Source organism: Solanum verrucosum, unplaced genomic scaffold, assembly GCF_900185275.1.
Source record: "Solanum verrucosum unplaced genomic scaffold, falcon-dt-bn FXZP01000137.1, whole genome shotgun sequence".
NCBI lineage: Eukaryota > Viridiplantae > Streptophyta > Magnoliopsida > Solanales > Solanaceae > Solanum > Solanum verrucosum.
Genome location: NW_026020405.1, coordinates 305600 through 328582, shown reverse-complemented (window position 1 = coordinate 328582; position 22983 = coordinate 305600). Strand labels below are relative to the sequence as shown.

At 30.2% G+C, this 22983-nt stretch overlaps 4 protein-coding genes across 6 annotated transcripts in view; 2 read left to right on the top strand and 2 right to left on the bottom strand.

The window, feature by feature from the left end:
* LOC125840428 (tropinone reductase homolog) overlaps nt 1–1103 on the bottom strand; it is a 42947-nt gene extending 41844 nt beyond the window's left edge. For 2 of the 3 annotated variants that reach the window (XM_049519416.1, XM_049519418.1), the window contains exon 1: nt 989–1097. In XM_049519416.1, coding sequence (XP_049375373.1) covers nt 989–1083 — 95 coding nt within the window. In that variant the 5' untranslated portion in view covers nt 1084–1097. Of the gene's footprint in view, nt 1–988 lie in introns of all 3 variants that reach the window. The other variant, XM_049519413.1, reaches the window with a different exon arrangement.
* The window catches only part of LOC125840407 (uncharacterized), a 203681-nt gene that overhangs the window by 113518 nt on the left and 67180 nt on the right, over nt 1–22983 (top strand). The window lies entirely within an intron of this gene.
* Nucleotides 1965–6111, bottom strand: LOC125840295 (tropinone reductase homolog). The gene is made up of 5 exons (XM_049519259.1): nt 6041–6111; nt 5721–5928; nt 4807–5023; nt 3883–3995; nt 1965–2147 (listed from the first exon to the last, which is right to left on the bottom strand). The coding sequence occupies exons 1-5, from the start codon at nt 6109–6111 to the stop codon at nt 1965–1967; spliced, it is 792 nt and encodes a 263-aa protein (XP_049375216.1).
* LOC125840427 (zinc finger protein 10-like) lies at nt 17653–18938 on the top strand. Its single transcript, XM_049519411.1, has one exon. The coding sequence runs from the start codon at nt 17896–17898 to the stop codon at nt 18718–18720; it is 825 nt and encodes a 274-aa protein (XP_049375368.1). The 5' UTR covers nt 17653–17895; the 3' UTR covers nt 18721–18938.

The window sequence follows — 22983 nt, the reverse complement described above, 5'->3', positions numbered from 1 at the left end:
ATAATAATGATAAAGTAGGTATAGTTAGGCTAAAAAATAAATATAAATAAATTATTGTTGTTTTATTTTATCAAACAAAAAATGAAATTTATTTTTTGCAATTCGATATTGTTTTCTTTGATTAGAAAGTGTACACTTAATTTTGACATCAACTTTAAGAAATTGCAAAAAATAAAAACATATGTAAAATAATCAAAAAAAAAATTATTCTAGAAGTTTAGTATTTTACTTTATTTGTTTTTTTTAGGAATACATATTTTCTTTTAATGTTAGATCAAACACTTAAATAAATTAAAAAATATTTGTTTCAATTAAGAATGTGGTTACACATCTTTTTTGAGATATTAAAATAAACTCAATGATGCAGTGACGCACCTTGTCCACTAATATAATTAGTTTTATTAATTTAAGGTAGTGACTTATAAAAATAAGGTTATTAAGCGTGATGCAAAGAAGACAGTTATGTCTCTAAAATGTCAAGATCGAGAATGCAGTTATGCATCCGGTTTAAGACTAATAAAATTCAACAATTAAAAAAAATAAATAGTGAACCAGGGCCTTAGACACAAATGATCCAAAAACATATTAAAATAAGTATAAGTCAATAAAAGCGACCGTGCTAGAACCACGGGACTCAAGGGATGCCTAATACCTTCCTCTCGGTCAACAGAATTCCTTACCCGAATTTCTAGTTCGTAGACCAAAACTAAAAGAGTCATTTCCTATTGATTAAGGATTTGAAAAGGTGACTTGGAACACCACAACTCAATTCCAAGTGGCGACTCTGAAACGAAAATAAAATAATTCCTAAATCAATACCGTCACTTAAATTGGAAAAACCCTTCCGCCGCCTTGCGCGAAAAAGGGGTGTGACAGATGTATATAACAATGTACAATCAAAGTATATATATATATATATATGTACTAAAAAAGGTAAACAAGTAAAATCGATAGATATATGAAACACTTAAAACTCAAATAAGTTTACCCTATGCCTTTAGTGCCTCCAGTAACAAGTGCAGTTTTCCCTTGAAGAGTCCACCTTCCATCTTCACTATTATTGGATTCCTTTTTTTCTGCCATTTATGGTTCTTTCTAGTTAAATGTAGATCAAATAGGAATTAAGCAAATATAATTTTGTGTTAAATAGGTGACAAAATGTAATAATTAAGGCAAGGCATGAAAAAGTGGTTCAATTACAGCTGTAATATTATAATAAAGTTTGTGACATGTATAGTCAAAATATTTTGGCTAGCTAATTTATATATCATGTCAATTAGAGTACTACTATAATGGTACCACAATGGATCTCTAGCTCTTTATTCAAATGTATCAAATTATTCTTTAATTTTATGATCTTGCACGTATCAGATAAATTTTGAAAAACAAACTAATAAAAGTATGTCAAAAGAGAAAATTAATTAATATTGTTAAATGTTGAAGTATTATATTTGTGATCACAACACATGCCTAACACGTAACTAATTTTGGCCAGAGCACATGCATAGCACGTAATGACAGGGGTGGAACCGAGTTAGAGGTTTATTTGAATTATCTTCAACAGAAAATTTTATTATTTATATATGATAAAAATATTTTTTATGTATATACAATAATTATGTTAAACCTCTTCGAATAATTCGTCCATTTATTTTTTTATAATTTAGATTCTTTTAGTAAAAATTCTGACTTTGTCATGAGCTCGAAGACAACTTGCAATAGTGAAGGTGGCTAAGTGATGATAGCGAAGGCAGTTAGTTAAGCCTATAAGTATATGATCTTAGGTGGGGAAAGCTATGTAGAAAAGTATCTTTTCTATTTCAATTTTCTCTATCAATAAAATTAAAGGTGATACTACTATTAATATTCAAATTCCAGACTTTTGATAAATTAAATCCTCAACATTGACAATTAAATCAATGACGTTTTAATTATTTATTTATTATTTTATGTGATGACAATGATTAACAAGATCCATTAATAGTTATTCCTCCATCAACACACATAATTTGGCCAGTGATATATGAAGCACATGGGAAGCAAAGGAAGGCAACCATGGCTGACACTTCTTTTGGCTCTCCAGGTCGACCACCAATAGGAGTTCGACTCACTAATTTATTGATCCTTTTTTTCACTTCTGGATTTTGCTGCAAAAAATCATTAAAATTACGATGTTTGAATCTAAATACATATATAAATATTAAGATGTTTATAAAATATTGAATCTCACAGGCTTTCCCAGCTAAATACAAATAATGTTTGAAGAAACTTGCTAATGTATCAGGAAGGTCAAATAAGGTTGCAAATCATCTTGCTAAATTAGCGACGAACAACCTATTATGTTTCAACTAGATAAGAGTCAAATGAACTTTTATAAGACTCATATATGACAAGTCAAACTTCTTTGTTAGTTAGCTAGATAGGTTGTCCTTTTTTTTTTTGCAAAGGGTTGGAATGTCTAAGTTAGATTTTCGTACTCTTTTTTGTGAAGGATAATTTTTTATTCTTGTGTTATATTTGGAGGTAAGACCAAGCTCGGCCCCTCCTTATATATTCTATATATAACACTCTAGACATGATTTTATTTTAAAAGTGTTTGAATCTAAATGCACATATGAATATTAATTAAGATGATGCATTAAGATTTGAATACTAAATAATTGAGATGATTTATTTTTTTAAAATCTGAATGTAAAACTTACTAAATATAAAATTCAAGAAAATACTAAATTAATCTTATAATACTACATTAACAACATATTTATAGAAAATTATATAGCGGTTGGTGATGATAATGACTAGCGTTGTGATTGTGCTTCCAATTGGGAATGGTGTTGGTTAATGCTATGATTGTAAATAGCAGCTAGAGATGATAATGACTGACAATTGATGGTGGCAATTTGTAGTTTTGATGATGATAGTCAATGGTGGTTATGAATAATAATGATGGTTGAAAATATACCGTGATGTCTGATCGATGATAGTGATTAGCAATAGTAATTGATGAGTTGGTAATGAAGTTAGTGATGATGATTATAATAGTGACTTATTGCGGTAACAACTTGTTATAGTGGTTGATAGTGATGGTAGTTGCTATGACTGAAGATGTTGGTTGCAGGTGGATGGACGATAATAGTTGATAATGATGATTAATGACCGTAACGATAATGAATAAATCTTCTGAATTGTCGTCTTTGTAGCATACAAAACAAGCATCTTGGCTTATCAAGAAAATTTTCAAAGCTACGGAGTACGTGAAAGCTGTTGGTTACACAGAAGATCAATTCTAAAGATTGCAATATTTCTCTGTAAAAAAGATGTACCAATTGGTGCAAGGGGTATTTTCAAAAGTAAGATGGAAGAAGAACTTACATTGGCAGTGAATCATCATAATGGAAATAGTGTTGCAACAACAATTTATAGAATGGCCTTAACAGGCTGCATCTATTATATGTGGCAAGAGAGGAACCAAATTGTTTTTCAAGGCAAAAGAAGAGAAATATCGGATCTTGTGAAGAGAATAATTCAAGACGTATATTTTAGATGCTGTCTCAAAGTAAAATTAACTAAATACTTGACGATGTTGAACTACTATCCAAGCTAAAGGAGTTGATAGATGGTTAGGAGATGAAAGGTTATTAGTTGGGTTCGCTTTAGTCAAAATAGTTTTTTTTTCTTTTTTTTTAGAGCTGTAAACTTCTCTTTGGTAATAAAATGCTTACATACCAAAAAATATAAAAAATTGTTCTACAGATACATTAAGTGGATATAAAAAAAAACTTATATAATGATAAAAATCTTAATAATTAAGATCCAGATCTAAAAAATAACCAGATTGAAATATGCTTAAACTCATAATTATTATAATATGCTTAAACTTACTGAAGCTGCTTCAATGAGAGAGGTTTTGATTACCCATGGTGCAACTGCATTAACTCTAATATTGTCCATAGCCCATTCACATGCCAAACTCCTTGTCAATTGGTTCATTGCCCCTTAATTTACAGGAAAAAATGGGAAAATAAATCAAACAAGATTCCTACATCTTGTAGTTGTAAACATTATTTACACCGTCTAAAAAATTAATTTATGAAAATATAATTCATCCAATTTATTTAAATTTAAAAGGTTAATAACCCGTTTATTTATATACTCCATTCATTTTGATCTGTCTATCTAAAAAATGAATTGATTTGAACCAAATATGTAATTCAGATTAATCCATGAATCATTTTTATCTAAAACAATTACAAAAGTAACTTTATTTTTGTTTAATGCATTATATATAGCCTTAAATTAAAGAAAGTTATTAGTTTTATTTGGTAAGTAAACAAAAATAAGCAAACAAACAAAGAAATAAGAACTTAATAACAATGGTATAAAGTTGAGCGGTTTGGACTATGAGTCATTGTTTAGCTCATTTTGACTCAACCCAAACACCTTTGGACATGTTAAAACCAGCCCATTCGACCCACTGGTTTATTTACTCGGTCAGTTTTCATCCGTACAAATTCAGCTCGACTTGCCTAGCTCTCTGACACTTTAATGGGGGTATACAAGTGAAATTCAATAACAAGTAATTAAACAATACCCTAATAACCTTGAAATAAGTGATCTTGAATTTCTGATCGGACAAATATAAAAATGTTGCCTAAATAAAACAAACGAGGTAAAATAAATTCAAGATCACTCATTTTCAAGTTCATTTTTCCCCGTAAATTATCCAGTTATATCTACGTGACATCAATATTTTCAAAAATAGACATAAACCGTAATTTTTCGATTATAGTCCAACAAGCTTACTACCTTTAGCTGCTGAATAAATAGAACATAAGGGCAGAGAGACAAAGCCAGCAACAGAAGAAATGAAAACAATTCTTCCATTTTTTGAGGCCTTTAAGAAGGGATGTGCAAGCTGAGATAAATGGTAAGAAGCCTCAAAATTTATGCCCATCATAGTGTTGTAATCTTCATGAGTGGATTCTGTTGCTAAGTTTGATACAACTACAGCAGCATTATTTATCTAATAAACATAAAACAAATTAATAATATTTGGCTAAAAAATAACAACAATTAACTTAGTTATATGGAGTTTAATTAACTTCACGCAGAAATTGAAAGAACTTTTGCATTTTTGGAGTCGAAGGTCTATCAGAAGTAATTTTTTTTACCATATTGATCTTTAATTTTTATCCCTAAAAATCGAACTTATGCCTACCTAGCGGGGCATAAATTCTTTAAAGATGCGAAGTTATAACTTATAAAATATTATGATACAAAAAAAATAAACTTATGTCCAACAAAATAATTATTTACTCCGAAGGGGTAAAAATTAAAGACCAACATAAAATAGGCCGAAACTGCAAATGAGTCAACTGTCATCCATTAGACTCAGATACGACAAATCGAACTTTTTTGTTAGTTAATTTACTTGTTCTTAGATGTGCGAAGCTTAGCTCGTAGATATTGATCTCCTAGCCCTCCTTTTGTAAAGGATGAATTATTTATCCTTGTGTTGTTTTCTGAGGAAAGATCAAGCCCCCCTCTTGTACTTATTTTCAAGATATATAACACCCCTACTAGTCAGGGACATTTTTTTTTTAAAAAAAAAAACCTCAAGGTATTCCTTCAATAGGCCTATCACATAACTTAAATGCAGATTAATCGAGCCAGTAAATTTCATTTTTTATTAAAGAAATCGTTTGCATAGTTGAACTTACAAGAATATTGATTTTTCCATCAAAATAGCTGCTAACGTTGTCCATAAACTTTTGTCTTTGAGATCTTGATAGTAAATCACACATAGACCCTCCAACTTTAAAACCTTTAGCTTTCCATTGTCTAAGACATTCATCAAGCTCCATTTGGTTACGTGAACATGTATAAACATTTGCTCCAAAACTTGCTAATTCTTCTACAATGGCATGCCTAATATGTGCAAATTAAATAAGCCAAAAAAGATAAATTAAATAGATTAGAATTTCAAACTCATAAAATTCAAATCTTAATTTTACAGTCGATTGAAAATTAGATCGCGTACCCTATGCCTCGAGTGCCTCCCGTAACAATGGCAGTATTGCCTTGAAGAGTCCACCTACCATCAGCATCCATTGCTAATTCTAGTTAATTTAATTAGAGATCAACAATAAAATCTATAATTTATAAGAGACTTATTAAGTTTAATTTCTTGTTTTACATTTAAGTGGTTCGATCGAGACTGATATAAACAAGGAAAATGCAACAAAATTGTCATGGAAATTATCGAGTGATTCCTTTATTTTATGTTTTATGACTTTCTATATGTTATTTTTGCTATATCTACTATGCTGAAGAATCAAATTTTTGAGTCACAAAACAAGAAGTAAATTGCGGAGTATAAATAACAAAAACATTTTTTTTGGGGAAAAAAGTCTGAAATATATCCGAACTTTGATCGAAATTGCTGTAACAATTCCAAATTTTGAGCATGACCTATTACCCCATGCACTATTTAATAGTGTATTTTAAAGATATATAAGTGCCCAGCTAGACAAGTTACTATTTATAATGATGCAATATTTTAGAAACTTTGTAATCGAATCCAGCAACTCAAGAACTATAATAATATCTTTCTTAGAACATATTTTCTATTATCAATCTTTACGGATCTAGGTGTATATTTTTATTATATAAGCAGTGTATATATAATACATAATGGTGTATAACATTGTGTATACACCTCATATACATTATCATACAACATATATGTGATACCTTATGTACATTATATAGTGTATAAGCAGCGTATATAATATGTATAAAGGTGTATATGCATCTCTTATACATTTGTATAAAAAAATTTCGTGAAATCAACTATAATTTTGGGCCTAGGTGATTAATGGGCCCAATATGATCGAGTCACATCATTCTTGGATTTTTTTTGAAGCCCACAAACGAACAATTATCATCATTATATGGACGTTGCACAACGCTATGTATCCGCTATGTGGAATGTATCAAACCTAATGTATCCCGTGCACAACGCTATGTATCCCGCTATGTGGAATGTATCAAACCTAATGTATCCCGTGCACAACGCTATGTATCCCGCTATGTGGAATGTATCAAACCTAATGTATCCCGTGCACAACGCTATGTATCCCGCAAACATCATTTTTAAGGGATTTTTGGTAAATAGAAAACTAGAAGGGATAGGATGTTATTTAGTACTTAGAATATGTGGTTCCTATAATTTATACTTTAATATTCTAACACACTGTATTTCCTTAAACATAAAACGTAAAACTTTAACTCTCGAAAAATGAAATACGACAATTAATATGAAATGGAGGGAGACATTTCATAGTTCTGAGCCCAAGACTTTTGACCATAAATTTTTCCATTGCTGTTGTGATGGTCATAGAACTCCCACGCCTAGAAGTTGAAAGTTAAATAAGAATGTTGCGATGGATGTATGGGCATATTAGGAGAGGTAGGATTAGAAATAAGGATTCGGGACAATGTGTGAGTGACTTCGGTGGAGGACAAGATGAGGGAAGTGAGACTAAGATGCTTCAGACATGTAAAGAGGAGATCTATGAATGCCACATTGCGGAGGTGTGAGAGGCTGACAAAGAATGGTTTCCAAAGAGGTAGATGTAGACCGAAGAAGCATTGAGGGAGGTGATCTAGATGACACATTTTTAGCTTACCGAGGACATGGTTGTGGACGTATATTAGGGTAGAAAGAAGTAGGTATAATAGTTGTAGTATTGCTTCGGTAATTGCTTGTCCTTCGATTTCTATTACTAGTTATTTTTTATACTTCGTCTATCATTTTATTTTGTTGTAGTTACTTTTCTGTTGTTTTGTCACTATCTTATATTTTTCATATTTTTGTTACTTTTTTTGGACTGTTTGGACTACTTTTCTTTGAGCCGATGGTTTATCAGAAACAATTTATCTACTTTTGAGATAGTGATAAGGTCTACACATACACCCTACCCTTCTCAAATTCAACTGTGTATGAAAATATTGGGTATGTTATTGTGATGGTCATAGAGTGAAATAAAGTTTTTATAAAATTTTGTCTTCCATGACTTTTTCTTATACTAATTCCAATTAATCCAGAACTAGAAAGGTCAAACAAATAACTGAATAAGCACATTTGTATTTGGACTCTTACAACATGGACTTCATATATTGACTAAAGATTTGACCCTACTTCTAGACATTGTTTGTACAAGATTGATAGTTTCAACATAAGTTCAACACAAATTAAAATTAAATTTAAATTATTGAATAAAACATATCTCCTATATTTTGAAGATAATGTAAAAATTCAGAGATCATTAAAATTCATATAGTCAATCCTAATTTCTTTAAAATCGAGACATAGTTATTGTTATTATTATTATTATACGATAGGAAAAAATGAAAGAAAGGAATGTTGTGGATTTGTGGTAGGAGGATCGAACTATACAATTATGTTATAACTTGACTCTCATTTACCTATCAAATCTATATTTCAACTAAAACATTATTCTTTAATTAATTACTCTCATTCCATTAATCCAATTCTAATACCTATTCAAATTCAAATTGAAATCCAATCAATCTCTTCAAGAGAAGAGGTCATCTATCTCTTTCAAAATATAATATATAAATCATCAATTTCTCCAACATAGAAAGAGATGTTTAACCAACACTCCATTAAAAAAATTGTTTAGTGGTATCAAATAAATGAATTTTGGATTAGACCAAGTTAGTCAACAACTAATTATAAACATTTATCAAAGGACGGGCTACTACTATAAAACGTATGATAAGAGACAAAAGGAGTTTAATCAAATAAAAGGCACTGTTTTGTTGTTACTCTTTATCTTTCTTGATTCTAATCTAGCCAAACAAAGCTTAATGTTGGTCAATAGTAAAGTTTACTACTTTTGCTAAGGACACGTTTGATCATGAATTTTTTTTACTTTTCCAATGGCTATAAATTATAGTAATCCGATGATTTTTATAATGATTCGATATACTCTGATCAAGTCTCAATCAGACACCCTTAGTACAATTAATATGTATGATCATACAAAGATGAAATTTTAGTGAATGTTACTACTGATATGTGTTATTGTTAAAGAATGACAAAAGTTCCACATCGGTAGTTAATGAAATGGGTGGACTCCTTATAAGGCTTGGACAATCCTCCTCCCTTTAAGCTAGCTTTTGGGGTGTGAGTTAAGCCTAAGACCTAATTTAACATGGTATCAGAGCAGGGCCCATCTCACCCGATGTTGGGCCCCCAAAATCAAAATTGCCCACACACCAGATGCTAAGCATTGGGCGTGAGGTGGGGTGTTAAAGAATGACAAAAGTCCCACATCGGTGGTTAATGAGATGGGTGGACTCCTTATAAGGCTTGGGAAATCCTCCTCCCTTTGAGCTAGCTTTTGGGGTGTGGTTAGGCCTAAGACCTAATTTAACAGTTATCGTTAATGTAGTAGCAGACCTATTAGCAATATACGAAAGGAAATTAAATGATCCAAATATGAAAAGTAATCAGCCTTGTATTTTTTAAGCATCTCCTTCTTTTGTATCAGCTGCTCTCAATAATTCCTTCTTGTATGAATGGACCTTATCATTTACTCTAAATAAAATCCTTCCATTCTTGAGAAAAAAAGATATTTGATTCTAACATAACGTTATTAAAATATATATTTTTATATTTATAATGACCATGAAGTGCCACGTTTCCAACATGGTGGGAGATACGTGAAGGAAATAATGGTCTGATTTGTAATGTAGCTTTTGAACGTTTGCACTTGGATTTAACCTATGCAAGTTAATTATGAAATACAATCAATACAAACACAAAACTTACCTAAGTTATATTTATTACTATATAATTACTGGTCAACCTTAAATTTGGAAAATCACATACTAAGATTTGTGAAGTTTGTTAACGTTGACATATATCTACGTGAAATTAAGAATATACTATAAACTAAATCATGCGTTCCATAATTGTGGTATTCTTCATGGAATAATTGTTTCAAGCAAGTAAATAAGCCACCATCCAATTAATTCAAAAGCAAGTAAATAATGTGGAAATAAGATATTAACAAGTTTAAAATCATAGAAATTTTAAAATAGAAATCTAGTGTAGAAATTAACAAAATACAACATCAAGACTCAATGTCAAGTGTATAAAAATGACTATAAATATAATACATATAATTGTTCAAAAATTGATACGTTGTCTGAAAAAAAGGAAATGATCCGCAGATTAGCCAAACAGCTAACCAAAAATCTCCGAAAATAAAGAACTTGAACTCAACAATTAGTGTGACCCACTCATGATCGAGATACATATATTCTGCACCAAAAAAAATGCAATAAGTGTAATATATATGAATACAAAAAACATTTATACTCAATAGACATTATAATCGATAAACCCTCACAAATGTGTGTTTTTTTGGCATCACCTCGGAATACTCCCAATCTATTAAGTGTATCTATTGGATACTCATATTGATATACTTTCATCTCGGCCCCAAAAGGTCAACCTTAAACTTTAAGGTTAAAATAGTAATTTTATTCCAAAATCAACTTATCATTAATACTAGAATCTCAAATATGAAATTTCATCGAAAATTGAGTTTGAATTAACTCTCAAATCCTCAAATTGTGAGTTCTCAATTTCAACCCTTAAACTTAGATTAAAATCACAAAATAAATAATGAAATAGTGAAAAATACCAAATACAATATTAACTAGCCGAACCGGTGCACCGAAGGACCGAAACCCGAACTAACACTTGGGCCAATCTATCAGGCCCAAGACCTCTGCCAGGCCAGCCAAGCCCCCAGCCCACTTGATAGGTTTAGACCTAGCTCACCTATAGTTATTCTTTATTATTCTTAAAAATAAAAAATCAAACTAAGAAGAATTTTAAATTTTTATAATGATAATTACTTACCGATAACTGTCGGTGAGAATACACAAATTAAATATAGATACTTAATTTGACTTGAATTACGCGCCATAAATCAAGGCTATGTAATTTAATACTTTCCTTCGTTTAAAAAAAGTGTCTTTTTTTATCTGACATTATGTTTAACGTCACAAAATTAAATAATATTTTTATATATTTTATATATTTTTACTTTAAGATCATAAATTCAGATTTTTTTATTTTTTAAAAAACTTTGTGTGAAGTCAAAGCATGAGAAATAAATTAAAACGGATAGAGTTACGAATAACAAACAAACCATCAAATCACTTAAGATCAAGTTTGAATTTTAATACTACTATCTAAGTGAAAAGACATATGATAATTTAATGCAATTTTAGTTATAAGTTGTTTAATGCCAACCACATCCCAATCAAAGAGTGTCACCTCATTCACACAATTAATACGTCTATATCTCTAATCTTTGTCCCCTAATTATTTTGGAAAAAAAAATACCCCATAATTAACTTTCATTTTCTAATTTTATCAATCATATCTCTATTATACTACTTATAATTCTTGTTTGTAGACTTAAGAAACAAGAAGTAGAAGTAGGACCATAACTTTTGTTAATATTATAATATTTTTTTTAATTAGGCACACAAGTTGATGAGAATGAAGACATTCGAGTTAAGTAGAATCTGATAAAGGTGACAATATTAAATTAATAATTTACCATAATTTAATATAAGACAACAAGTGTTATTAGCTCCTCATAATATTTTTTATGTATAATGTAAGGAAAAGGTGATCGTCCTCTCTCATGTCTTATCTTTTGTATTATTGATGAGTTTTGATTATTTCTAAACTCTGTTGAATATTGTTAATTTTGTCTAAATATGGATTAATTAAGCCATTAAGAGCGATAATTGTTTTTTTTTAGTTGGAGTTAAGATTTAGAAACAACTTGGTCAACTTGCTTTGATCCTCTCTTCAATTCCTTAAATTATATTAGGGTGTCTGTGTGTTTGGACAATGAAATGTATTTCAATTTTTTCATGTTTGATACAAACTATTTTCGTTAGGAAAATATTTTATTTTTTTTAAGAATATGAAAAGACACTAATATGAGTAGGGACAATAAGTTTTTTAAGTGATATTCTGAAGCTTTAACGTCTCTTACACAACTTGTGCCACCCTTGACTCTCCACTCTCGATCCTACCTAACGTTTTATTGATTTCCAAAATTATATATAATCTCTTGAGACTATATTTTTTATTAATTTGAAAAAAAAATCTAACTAAATCATAATAATCTCTTCCATTGATCAGTTCCATCATTTATATATGCAACAATTCATATTTAGACGTTTGAAAACTATTTTAGAAGCATATTATGAGCTTTTAATGGCATGGAACTATGGAATACATTATTGCATCATGGAAAAATAATTAAAATTATGTTCAAATAAATTTCAATTGTTTTTTCCAACTAGACTAAAAATATTTAAACATAGTTATTAAAAGATAACGGATATATACAATGGAATGAAATAAATAGTGTTTGGTACTATAAATTAAATAGAGGTGAATTGTGTGAATGGACTCCTTAAAATTTATAGAAAAAAGGTGTATTTTGTATGTACATATTTGTAGTCCATATTCTTAGATAATTTGTACAATATGTGCTGATTAATTACTTTATTACTTTTTTTTTGGTAAACATTTTATTACTACAGAAATAGTCTTCTATTTGTCTAATTTCTAATCATTTCAGACGGACCCCCCCTCTTAATTAGTTGGGTTGTTCTTGTCAGATATCCTTAGCAAATATGGTGGGAATTTGGAATGTAGCATTAATTAAACTATAATAATACACATATAGTACATTTCTTAGTTTAATAAAATACACATATAGTACTCCTTGATAAAATATGAACTTGAGATAAAACTCAACTCCAAAAATTAGATCGTAGGGTATTTAGGATAGACCAAGAGGCAAGAACATATAAAGAGATCAATTTTTTCTCAGCCCACCGATGTGAAACTCAACACTCCCTAGCTCCCTTGTTAGACTCAGGACTGTACATTTGGAGTGTGAATAATATAAGACTGGGCCCAACATCAACTGAACAATGATTAGGATGGATCTAACTATATATGATAGAGCTGAATTCAACTTTAAAAGTTAATTCACTAGGTGAGAATTGACATTTAAGATCATATATATATAAAAAGATTGTGAAACTAGATATTTTGTGTAAATATTTTTTAAAATTGATCTATTATTATCCGTTGACACTCAATTGACTCGTACCAGTACTTAAGTCCCTAGTCAAGAGGATACAAAAAAGAGAAGAAACAAATAAAATTTGTTTATCTTTCTCTAGCTAGAGATGTTATCTAACAAAAAGTTAAAAAATAAAACGATCTTCGAATAGTTATAACCAAAGATGACAAACTTGAAACATGTTCATTGGAGCAATTAGGGCAAAAACCTTATAAAATAAGTTATTAGCTCTTAATTATTTTTTAAATCGTCTAAGAATTAATAATTATGATTATAAAACATGCATGAATAGAATCAAATCACTTTAGGGACCTTCAAACAAACTCTACATAAAAAAGATGCTTTTAAGTCAAGCCAATACAAGGCACTTGTAGTTTGACTGTCCTATTTTGTATTTTTGTTATTGGCACTATTAATCAATCATGTACTTGCTGGCTAAATATTAAAATCACATGGATTTCTGACTTAAAAAGATGTTGTTCAAATGTTTAGTATATGTAATTTAGTAGAAGTGACATACTTAGTAAGATTAGATTATTTATAATCTTATAATTTAATTAATTACCATAAAGACATATTGGATTCTAAAGATGCACATTTTATGTTGGATAAGCTTTGTGAGACATATACATACATGACAAATTTAATAGTGGCACAAAAAAATGAGACAAATAGGGGTTGATGAGGGCGGCTATAGTTGTTTTGGTCTTATTAGTTGTTTCACTTTCCTTTTATTTAAAAATAAAATTTGCATTTATTTCATTATATGCTTAAACTTGTTTATATATGTCAGAAAAACATGCAAGTTTTTGATTGACTATGTTTGATTCTTTGGAGTACTTAATGATAATATTTTGATCTGATGATTTGTGTTTGTGGTCCAAGGTGAATATTGCAGATCGACTGATCTAGTGATCGACAATCGTTCAGACTTGATAAAGATTATAAACATGAATACTTATTGAGTTATTGTGATGCCGAATCAAAATTTACCAGATGTTAGCAATATCCAACAACTCAATCCCACCCCTACCACCCAATACCTGTCACATGCAATATGTTGTTCTAAGGAATCGAATCCATCAATGACATTAGCTTTGATACCACACCACTTATTAAGATGTATCATCGTTATCAAAAGTTATAAAAAAAAATGTGCAAGCTTTATTTATTAAGTAGGTTTATCAAACAAATGACATGTTTGATCATGACTATATGACATGTTCAATCATGACTATGATCCTGGACTATTCTTAATACATCATTTAGGTCTCTCCATATAAATGAATGAATGCATTACCCAACAAGATGGAGTAATTTTTATTTATAACGCTATTTTTTTATTTAATGCTACAAGTATGTACACAAATAAATTAAATATAGTATTATTCAGCACTTCATCTCCAACAATTAAATAGAATGGTTGTTATAGAAGTTAGAATAATATTGATGTGTTTGAAGATATATATATATTTGTGTACGAAATAAATAAGGGAATTTTATTCAAATTTTATAGTGATAAGAGCTAATTAATATTACATTTTATCCCTACTATTTTCTAAATTATAAAAATTCCTTAAATTTGGTAGAATCCGGATACATCCCAAAACGTCTTGATACTTCGCGTCCCGATTTCGGATACATCACTCAACATTTCGATTCATCACGTAAATTGATGTATATGACTGATACATTGCATAAAGTGATGTATGATCTATTCAACCGATACATTGCATAAAGTGATGTATCCGATCAATAACATTGCGTAAAGTGATGTATCCGAGAATATGAAAGAATAGAGATTTTTGTAATTTTTTCAAATGATAGAAAATTTCAGAGAATATAATAAAATAAGTTATGTATTTTGATATTTTTTTTTCCTAATAAATAAGGACACAACCCAAAACCTAACCTACCTAAAATATTTTGTCCACTACAAAACTATAACAATTAATTCATTCTCATGATTAAAAATGAAATCTTCTGCTCAAATTTTATTCTTTCAATCATCATGAAGGCATCCATGGATCCCCTTATCCCCCCCCCCACCCCACCCCACCCCACCCCAAACATATTTATATTCAATTTCATTTTAATTTTTTTGGAAATCTGTTGCTTAGATCATTAACCATTTCATCTTAGGTCAAAGTCAAAAAATCGAATGTTTCTTAGATATTTAATTGATTGAGAATTATCGTTAACGTATGATCCTGTTTTTCTTGATCTTGTGACCAACATGTTTCCTATGTTTAAGGCTTAAAAAAATATTCCTTAATATAATTATGCCTAAAATACGTTATTTATTAGCTAGGAATAGGGAACAATTCTGATAAATTTTGTTGTGCAAGATGTGAGTTTGTCCAAATTATTAATCAAAGAATAATCCTACCAATTAATTGTGTAAGTATTGTATATGCAATATATGCTTAGCCCTTTGAAATAAAATAAAACAAAAAGAACGCTCTCTCTATCAGAAATTTTGTTTTACCATGAATGTTAGAATATCTTTTTATGGGTAAAATTGATTGCTCACAACTTGATTATTATTATAGTAAAGTAAAGATTCGCTTCGATTTTACAATTCTTACTCATAATATTTCTTGCACTCATAATCTAACAACTCTCTTTGTTGCTTTCTCTTATTTTTCACTTGATCACTCACTTGTTGCTTGTTTCAGCAACACTGTTTACTTGAACACTCTGGAACTTTTTTTTTCCGCACTCATACAACTTAAATAGACCACCTCTGTTTATAGCTATCATACGTCAATTCCAATAACCTTTATTGCATTCTAATTATATCGATGCAAATATGGTTTATCCTATATCCCTAACTATTAAGTAATTTTGTTTGCGCTTTGAATTTGACGTTAACGGATCAAAAACCAAATAAAACCTTGATCGGGGAGGGGGGGGGGGGGGGGAGGGGGTCTCCTCTTCGAATTTATCCCTTTGTCATGTCTTGTTAAATTTCTTGATCTAACATGTTTATTTGCAAAAAGAGCTTAGTTTATGATAGATTAATCTCAATTCTGGTGAAGTGTGTAACTTTCTCATTTAAAAGCTTAAGTTGTTAGAAAAAACACACTTTTATCATTTAATTGTAGACTCAAAACTCCCCTCACATACAAGCCTGGTTCTTTTTCATGAGCCAAAACATGTGAAAATTCTGTTTAATATATGTAGTGGTGAGACTCTATCTTAAGATCTTTGACTGCTCTAATATCTTTTTTGTGTGAATCTAAACTTAAACATGCTTTAATATTATATGTTGTGTTACCTAAAAGTCACAATAATGGCATAGAATTTAGATACATAATATTTTGTCTATGTTAATGTTTTGGTTTTTCGTTTTATCCCCCCCGCCCCCCCTCCCTCTATTTGTAGTTATTTCTTTTACGCTATATAGCGAGGTAGGGGTAAGGGTCTCTGTCAAATCCTTCATCACCACGGAAAGCAGTGGCGGAGCTAGAAATTTGAATAAGGGGTTCATAATCTGAGAAGTAAACACACGAATTAGTGGAAGGGGGTTTGACATCTATTATACATACCTAAAAAATATTTTTAACCATGTATAAATAGTAATATTTTTCGCCGAGAGGGTTTGGATGAACCCCCGCATTATATGCTGCCTCCGCCCGGAAAGTAGAAGCGTAAGTGAATTATTTGGCGAGAATTCATTTTTACTTCGTTAATATTAAGGGTACATATAATTCAAAATAATTGCTAATTAACTTTAGTTTTAAATTCCTAAAAATAGCAATTTTATATATATGTGAAAAACTAGCTCATACAGCATAGAGTTTATAGGAATATATAGCATATGTACAGCTACTATAATTTATTATTTTTCTTCTAAGAGTACTTGATAATTGTCAAAACAAAAATCTCTTGTGACAGTTAAGTAAATGAGTAAAAATCAGATTATGTCAGTTTACATTCACACCGTACAATGGTCATATATAAGGACCCCACTAGGGAGATTTCCACTAATAAGATTTAGATTCAAAATTCGGAATTTATGAGCTATGTATTATAGAAAAAACAATTTTATTGAATTTTGAATAAATTATTTATATGACTACGTAAATCTTATAAGATGAATATAGAGTTTTGATCGAAACAATTGATTTCTTTCAAACTCTAAAACTATAACTCTAACTAGCTCCAATTCCGTGAATGCATGATATTATTAAGGATTGTGGTGTGATGGATGTAATTCATCCATTCTTAATTGGACAAAAGTTCATATTCGAGCGAAGCTCCCGGTAGTAAGTGAATCCTCTTCATATAGATCATATTGATGAGCTAATCTGAATTAGTCTGGTCAGTAGATTCCGGATATCGAACAATTATAAACCTTTTAAAAACAAAGTAATGCATAGTACTAAATAGGTCTTCCTCTACTATTTCTATATTTGAAGGCCGACTAAAAACAAAAGAGTAGCTGCATGAGAGGGTCTATAGAGTACCCACCACTCCACCTTCCTCTTCCCTAACTTAAACAACTTTTTGGCTCAATATCCTTCATTTGATGTCTTCTTCATCTATTCCCTACAATATTATTCTCTTGTAGCTTTTTTCTTTTAGTCAAATTCTTGGTGAATAGGATAATCACAACTCCGTTTATCCCTTGATTCTTCGTTTTCAAGAATATTTGGGAGGTGAAATGGAACAACCAAGATATTGGATGAGCACAAAGAGAAAACATGACATGACATTATCAAATAATCCTTCATCATATGGCGATTCGTGGGAGGAGCAAGCTTTTGCTGAAGATGCATCTGGAGCACTTGGAGGGTGCATATGGCCACCAAGATCTTATACTTGTAGCTTTTGTAGAAGAGAATTTAGGTCAGCTCAAGCTCTTGGTGGCCATATGAATGTTCATAGAAGGGATAGAGCAAGAATGAAACAATCTCCTCCATCTAATAGTCCAAGTGGTCATGATCATCAAGTATTTGTTCCTCCTCCTCCTCTTCCTCCTAATCATCATCACAATAGACATGTTCAATACCCTTCTCAAATTTGTACCTTTATGTATAACCCTAATTCTGACTCTGCCTCTGGGGTTCCAATTAGGGTTTCTTCTCAAAAGACCTTAGCAACTCATCATCATTCTTCCTTTTCATCAATTGTCCAAGAAGAGAAAAAGAATAACTTGTCTTCATCATGGTCAAACTTGGTGGCTGACAAATATTCTTGTCTCTCTAGTGTGAAAAATGATGAGGAGAAGAAGTTGAAATCTATAGATTTCAAGAAAGATCAAGAGAGGAATCTTGAAGTCATGATAGACTCGAGCTTTAGGACAAAACATGACCATATTGTTGAAACTAATCGCAAAAGGAGGAAAGTTGATCAAGAAGATAACATTTCATTTGCAAATCTCTTCCCTAGAACAAGTTCATCAATCGAAAGGTGTCGTCCCCAATCAGAAGCACTTGAAAGGATCCCTAGTGCAATAGAAGAATTGGATCTTGAGTTGAAGCTTTGAAAAATCCAAAGGTAAAGTGAATTTGGCCAAACAAAAAAAATACAACTCTTATGATGACAACAACAACAACAACAACTAGTGGTATCTTGTTCATTTCTTTCTGTATGTTTCACTCTTCCTCTCCTCTTTCTATCTTTCACTTGTTTTCTGATAATTTTAAGCTAAACTTGAAGAGTGTAAGAATGACTTAAAGATATTATGGAAGGCTTCAAACATTTCACTAAGCATGAGGAAGTTCTCTTGTCAAATATTTTGTTTGTGTAACTTATAAACTTTGGATTTATGGATTTTATGCTATTTGCATATAGGTATCTCCAAGAAAGTTAAAACAAGATGATCGATGAATTCTAGGTGTCTAGATGAAGGAATTTGTCCAGTTCTCAAATCATGATACATACCATGTGAAAATATAATTAAGTAAATAAAAATGTATTCTTTCTGATTTAAGTTTTAAGATGAGATAGTCACGCACACACTTCAATAGTTACACATTGATTGATGATTAGTACTTTCTAATGACGACTCAGGTTTTCATATGAGATGGTCACACACTTCAACAGTTATAAACTGGTTCATTGATGATTAGTACTTTCTGATGATGACTCAGGTTTTCATATGAGATGATCAAACACTTCAACAATTACAAAACTGTTTGATTGATGATTACTAGAAAGTTAAAACAAGAAGTTTAACTTTTGGTTTAAGAAACAAGCTCAAGGGTGTATATTTAGGGCTGCTTTACTAGTCTGCCTACAAATTAATGATCTTTATTTTCTCTTTAATTTTTAAGAGTTTTCTGAATGCAAGAAGTGTATTAACTTCCTTAATTATGATAAAAATCAACAGTTGAACAGATATTTGATGTTAAGAAATCATAACAAATTAGAGAAAGATTTTTAAGGTGGCAAAAGAAAGAAGGTTTTCATTCTTCTTCTTAAGAGTCTGTTTGTTACGATGGAAGTCATTTTCTGAAAAAATATTTGTTCTTCTATAGTACCTCGATGTGAGATGAGCGTGAAAATAGTTCAAAAATCAGTTTTCTTTTCATAAGGCTAAAATCACTTATTTTGACCGCGAAAAATTATATGATTTATACATGATTAAAATAATATTTTAGGTATATATATATATATAGTAGATGTCGAACCCCCTTCGGCTACTTCATGTGTTTATTTTTTCAAATTTTGAACTCTCTTGTTGAAAATTCTGGCTCCGCCACTAGGGTGGGGTTGGTGATCAACCTAAATGGGGTGAAGAATCAAGAAACTGACTAAAAACTGCATGGAATGCAGTGAACTCTTTTTCCCATTCATCAATAATACCTCACTGACATTCTGTCAGTACAAAATAAAACTAGTAGACATACACATAATTTTTTTTTTTTTTAATGACACATATATATAAGTCAGATACAATACAACATGGATTCCCTTTTTCTTGTATTATTATCACATCCAGATCTGTGTCACAACTTTTTACAGTTAAGATCAGTACTCTCAACATAATAAAGCCATAATATACTTGTGTTCTCTTCTTCTACTTTTTTTCTCAAATCCTTCCAAAATTGTCACCAACTACAAGGGAATCAATCAGTTTAAGTATCATGTATATATGTATAATACTATTTTTTTAATTGTCAAAAAGAATATTATCACATCATGACTCTTAGGATTTAAATAAGACCCTTTTTGTTTTGTTGCTTTGAGTGTATAATTATTATAGCTAGGTTACTTCACCTACTTTTTATGTAATTAATGATATGGAATGAATAAAGGAGATGAGGATTTAAAGAAAATCATGGAATATAATGTGCCTCCCTATATCATATATTTTAATGACCTAGTATTCAAGCCTCTATGTTTTATATATTACACATACATTCCCTCAATTATGTATATATGTATATTGTAATATACACAAATTTTGTATAAGCATATTTTTTCCCTTCCTCCTCCTATCATTTAATTTACACATGTTGTGAGCTATTCTTACCTTGTTCTTTGTTCTACATGCTTTTAGTGTTGTATCGCAGTAAGGGCGGATTCAATATTTTAATATTATGAATTTGAGTTCAGAATTCTACCATAGCCTATTTGATTTATTGAATCAGAAAATATTTTTTTGTACTTATTTAGTAAATTCTTATCACATAATTTTTATGATATAAACCACAATTATTAGGTACATACAAATTTACAACTGAAAAACTAGATCCGCCTCTGTATCCGAGGAGGGTAGATCAAAAGGTTTTAAGAAGGGGATATTTCAAGATGGTGAGAAGATAGTGGTTTTTTTAATAATAGAGTATTTAAGAAACACCATCAGATTCAAAATTTAAATTTGATCATAGCATTAATTCATTGTATTCTTGAAATTATGATTTCAAAATTTAGTAAAGTATTTTGAAAATCTTAGGAGTTTCTACTTTCTACATAATATTTAAATTTTGTTAAAATATTGAATTATGTAATTGGACTTCTTATTAAAAATTAATTGCATCCTCCAATTTGGATATGTATAGGGTGTCATTAATATGTTGATTGGGCTAGGGTTTGTCTTGATTAGTGTTATTGAGTTGGACATGCCTGGAAAAATACAGAGGGAATTAAGTTTCAAGAAATTAATTAAGGGGTGGGAGTGGGGGGAGGGGGGCAGAAGAGCACATGGTGTAACAGTAGTATATATAGAATTTAGTGAAGAGAATTGGAGAGTTATTCCCAAACTAGCTAGGTGCCTGTATTTTTCTCATTTTAGAGAATTTGGTAATTCCAAGATATACATTTTAATATGATCTGTTTGAGTAAATAAATAATTAATATTCTGAATGTTGAAGTTGTTTATAGTATTTTATTTTGACAGGTATACAAGTATATTTAAACAAGTTTCTTACTTGATCACGAGATTGATAAAGCTTTTATTTATTGGCTAAATAGACTATATATCCTTTAAATAAAAATGTTATTTAGTGAGCAGAATAGATTGGGAATCTGCCCAACATAGCTTCAATATAATCTAATAGTACTATTCATGTCCGAGTTAGAATTTTCACTAAGATGTCAAAATATGAAAAAGTTAACATACGAATTAGCGAAATAGAACTCAACATCTACTAAATATATATAAAAATTGATTTTAATCATGTATAAATATTATAGCTTTCCACTGAAGGAGCCTACCTCTAGCCCCAAACTGGTTCTACCCTTAATACTACATGCATATGTTTCGTTCGTTTCAATTTGTTTGTCTTTATTGATTACTATTACACAGTCTCTTTATTATGTGGTCATTCATTATTACAAAAGAATAGCAAATACTATGACATGAATTAATATCTATATGTTAAAAATTAAATACACCTCCAGAGAGATTGCAAGTGATGGTGGTATATATTGCTTATTTGAGAATTAATTGTAAGATGTTTCTTTTGGACAAGAAGAGTTGCAGTTGGTAATTATAGGTCCATAGGTCTTCTTCCTATGTGCAATTGGGGAAAAACTGGAATTTTCGAACAGATGTCTCAGGAAATAATCTCTTACGATCACTTATAAAATGACTATAAAAGAATAACTTTTTTCAAATATTTTATGTGTAAAAATAACATAAAATTAATAACAAGTTTACAAAAGCTGCAAAACCTAATCTCTCGCAATCGTATACCACCTAGCGATTAATTAGTTAAAAAGGAAATAAAAGATTAAAAGTAAATATTTCGTCCTTATCAATTTGTTTATCTTGATTTTGTTTTTAATCCGTTCAAAGAAAATGTTTTTTTCCCTTTTGATAACTTTTTAATTCGAATTTTCTATATAGCATGTTTAAGATCACAAGATTAAAGAAAATTTTGATATATTTCACATATTTTTATTTAAGATCATAAAATTTAAAATTCTTCTTTACTTTCTAAAATTTCGAAGTGTATCAAGATCAAACAAATAAATTGAAACAAAAGGAGTATATCTATTTGGTATCTATTTGGGCATTGAAGAGAACTTTGTGTAGGCTTTTGGTACTGGGCCTGTGAACAATCCATTTTAGGACAGGCAATCCATTAAAGATGCATCATAATCACAATAATTAGGGGCCGCTCCATTTTCCTAATATATTGGATATATATATATATTTTAATTTTATTTTATTATTTTTTTTAAAAACAGGATATCTATATTATTGTAGCTACATGTTAGAGGGAGGAGAGAAGCAAGTAAGATTGGAGAGGGAGGAGAGAGGCGAGCAAGAAGAGAGACGAGCAAGAGAGGGCAAAGA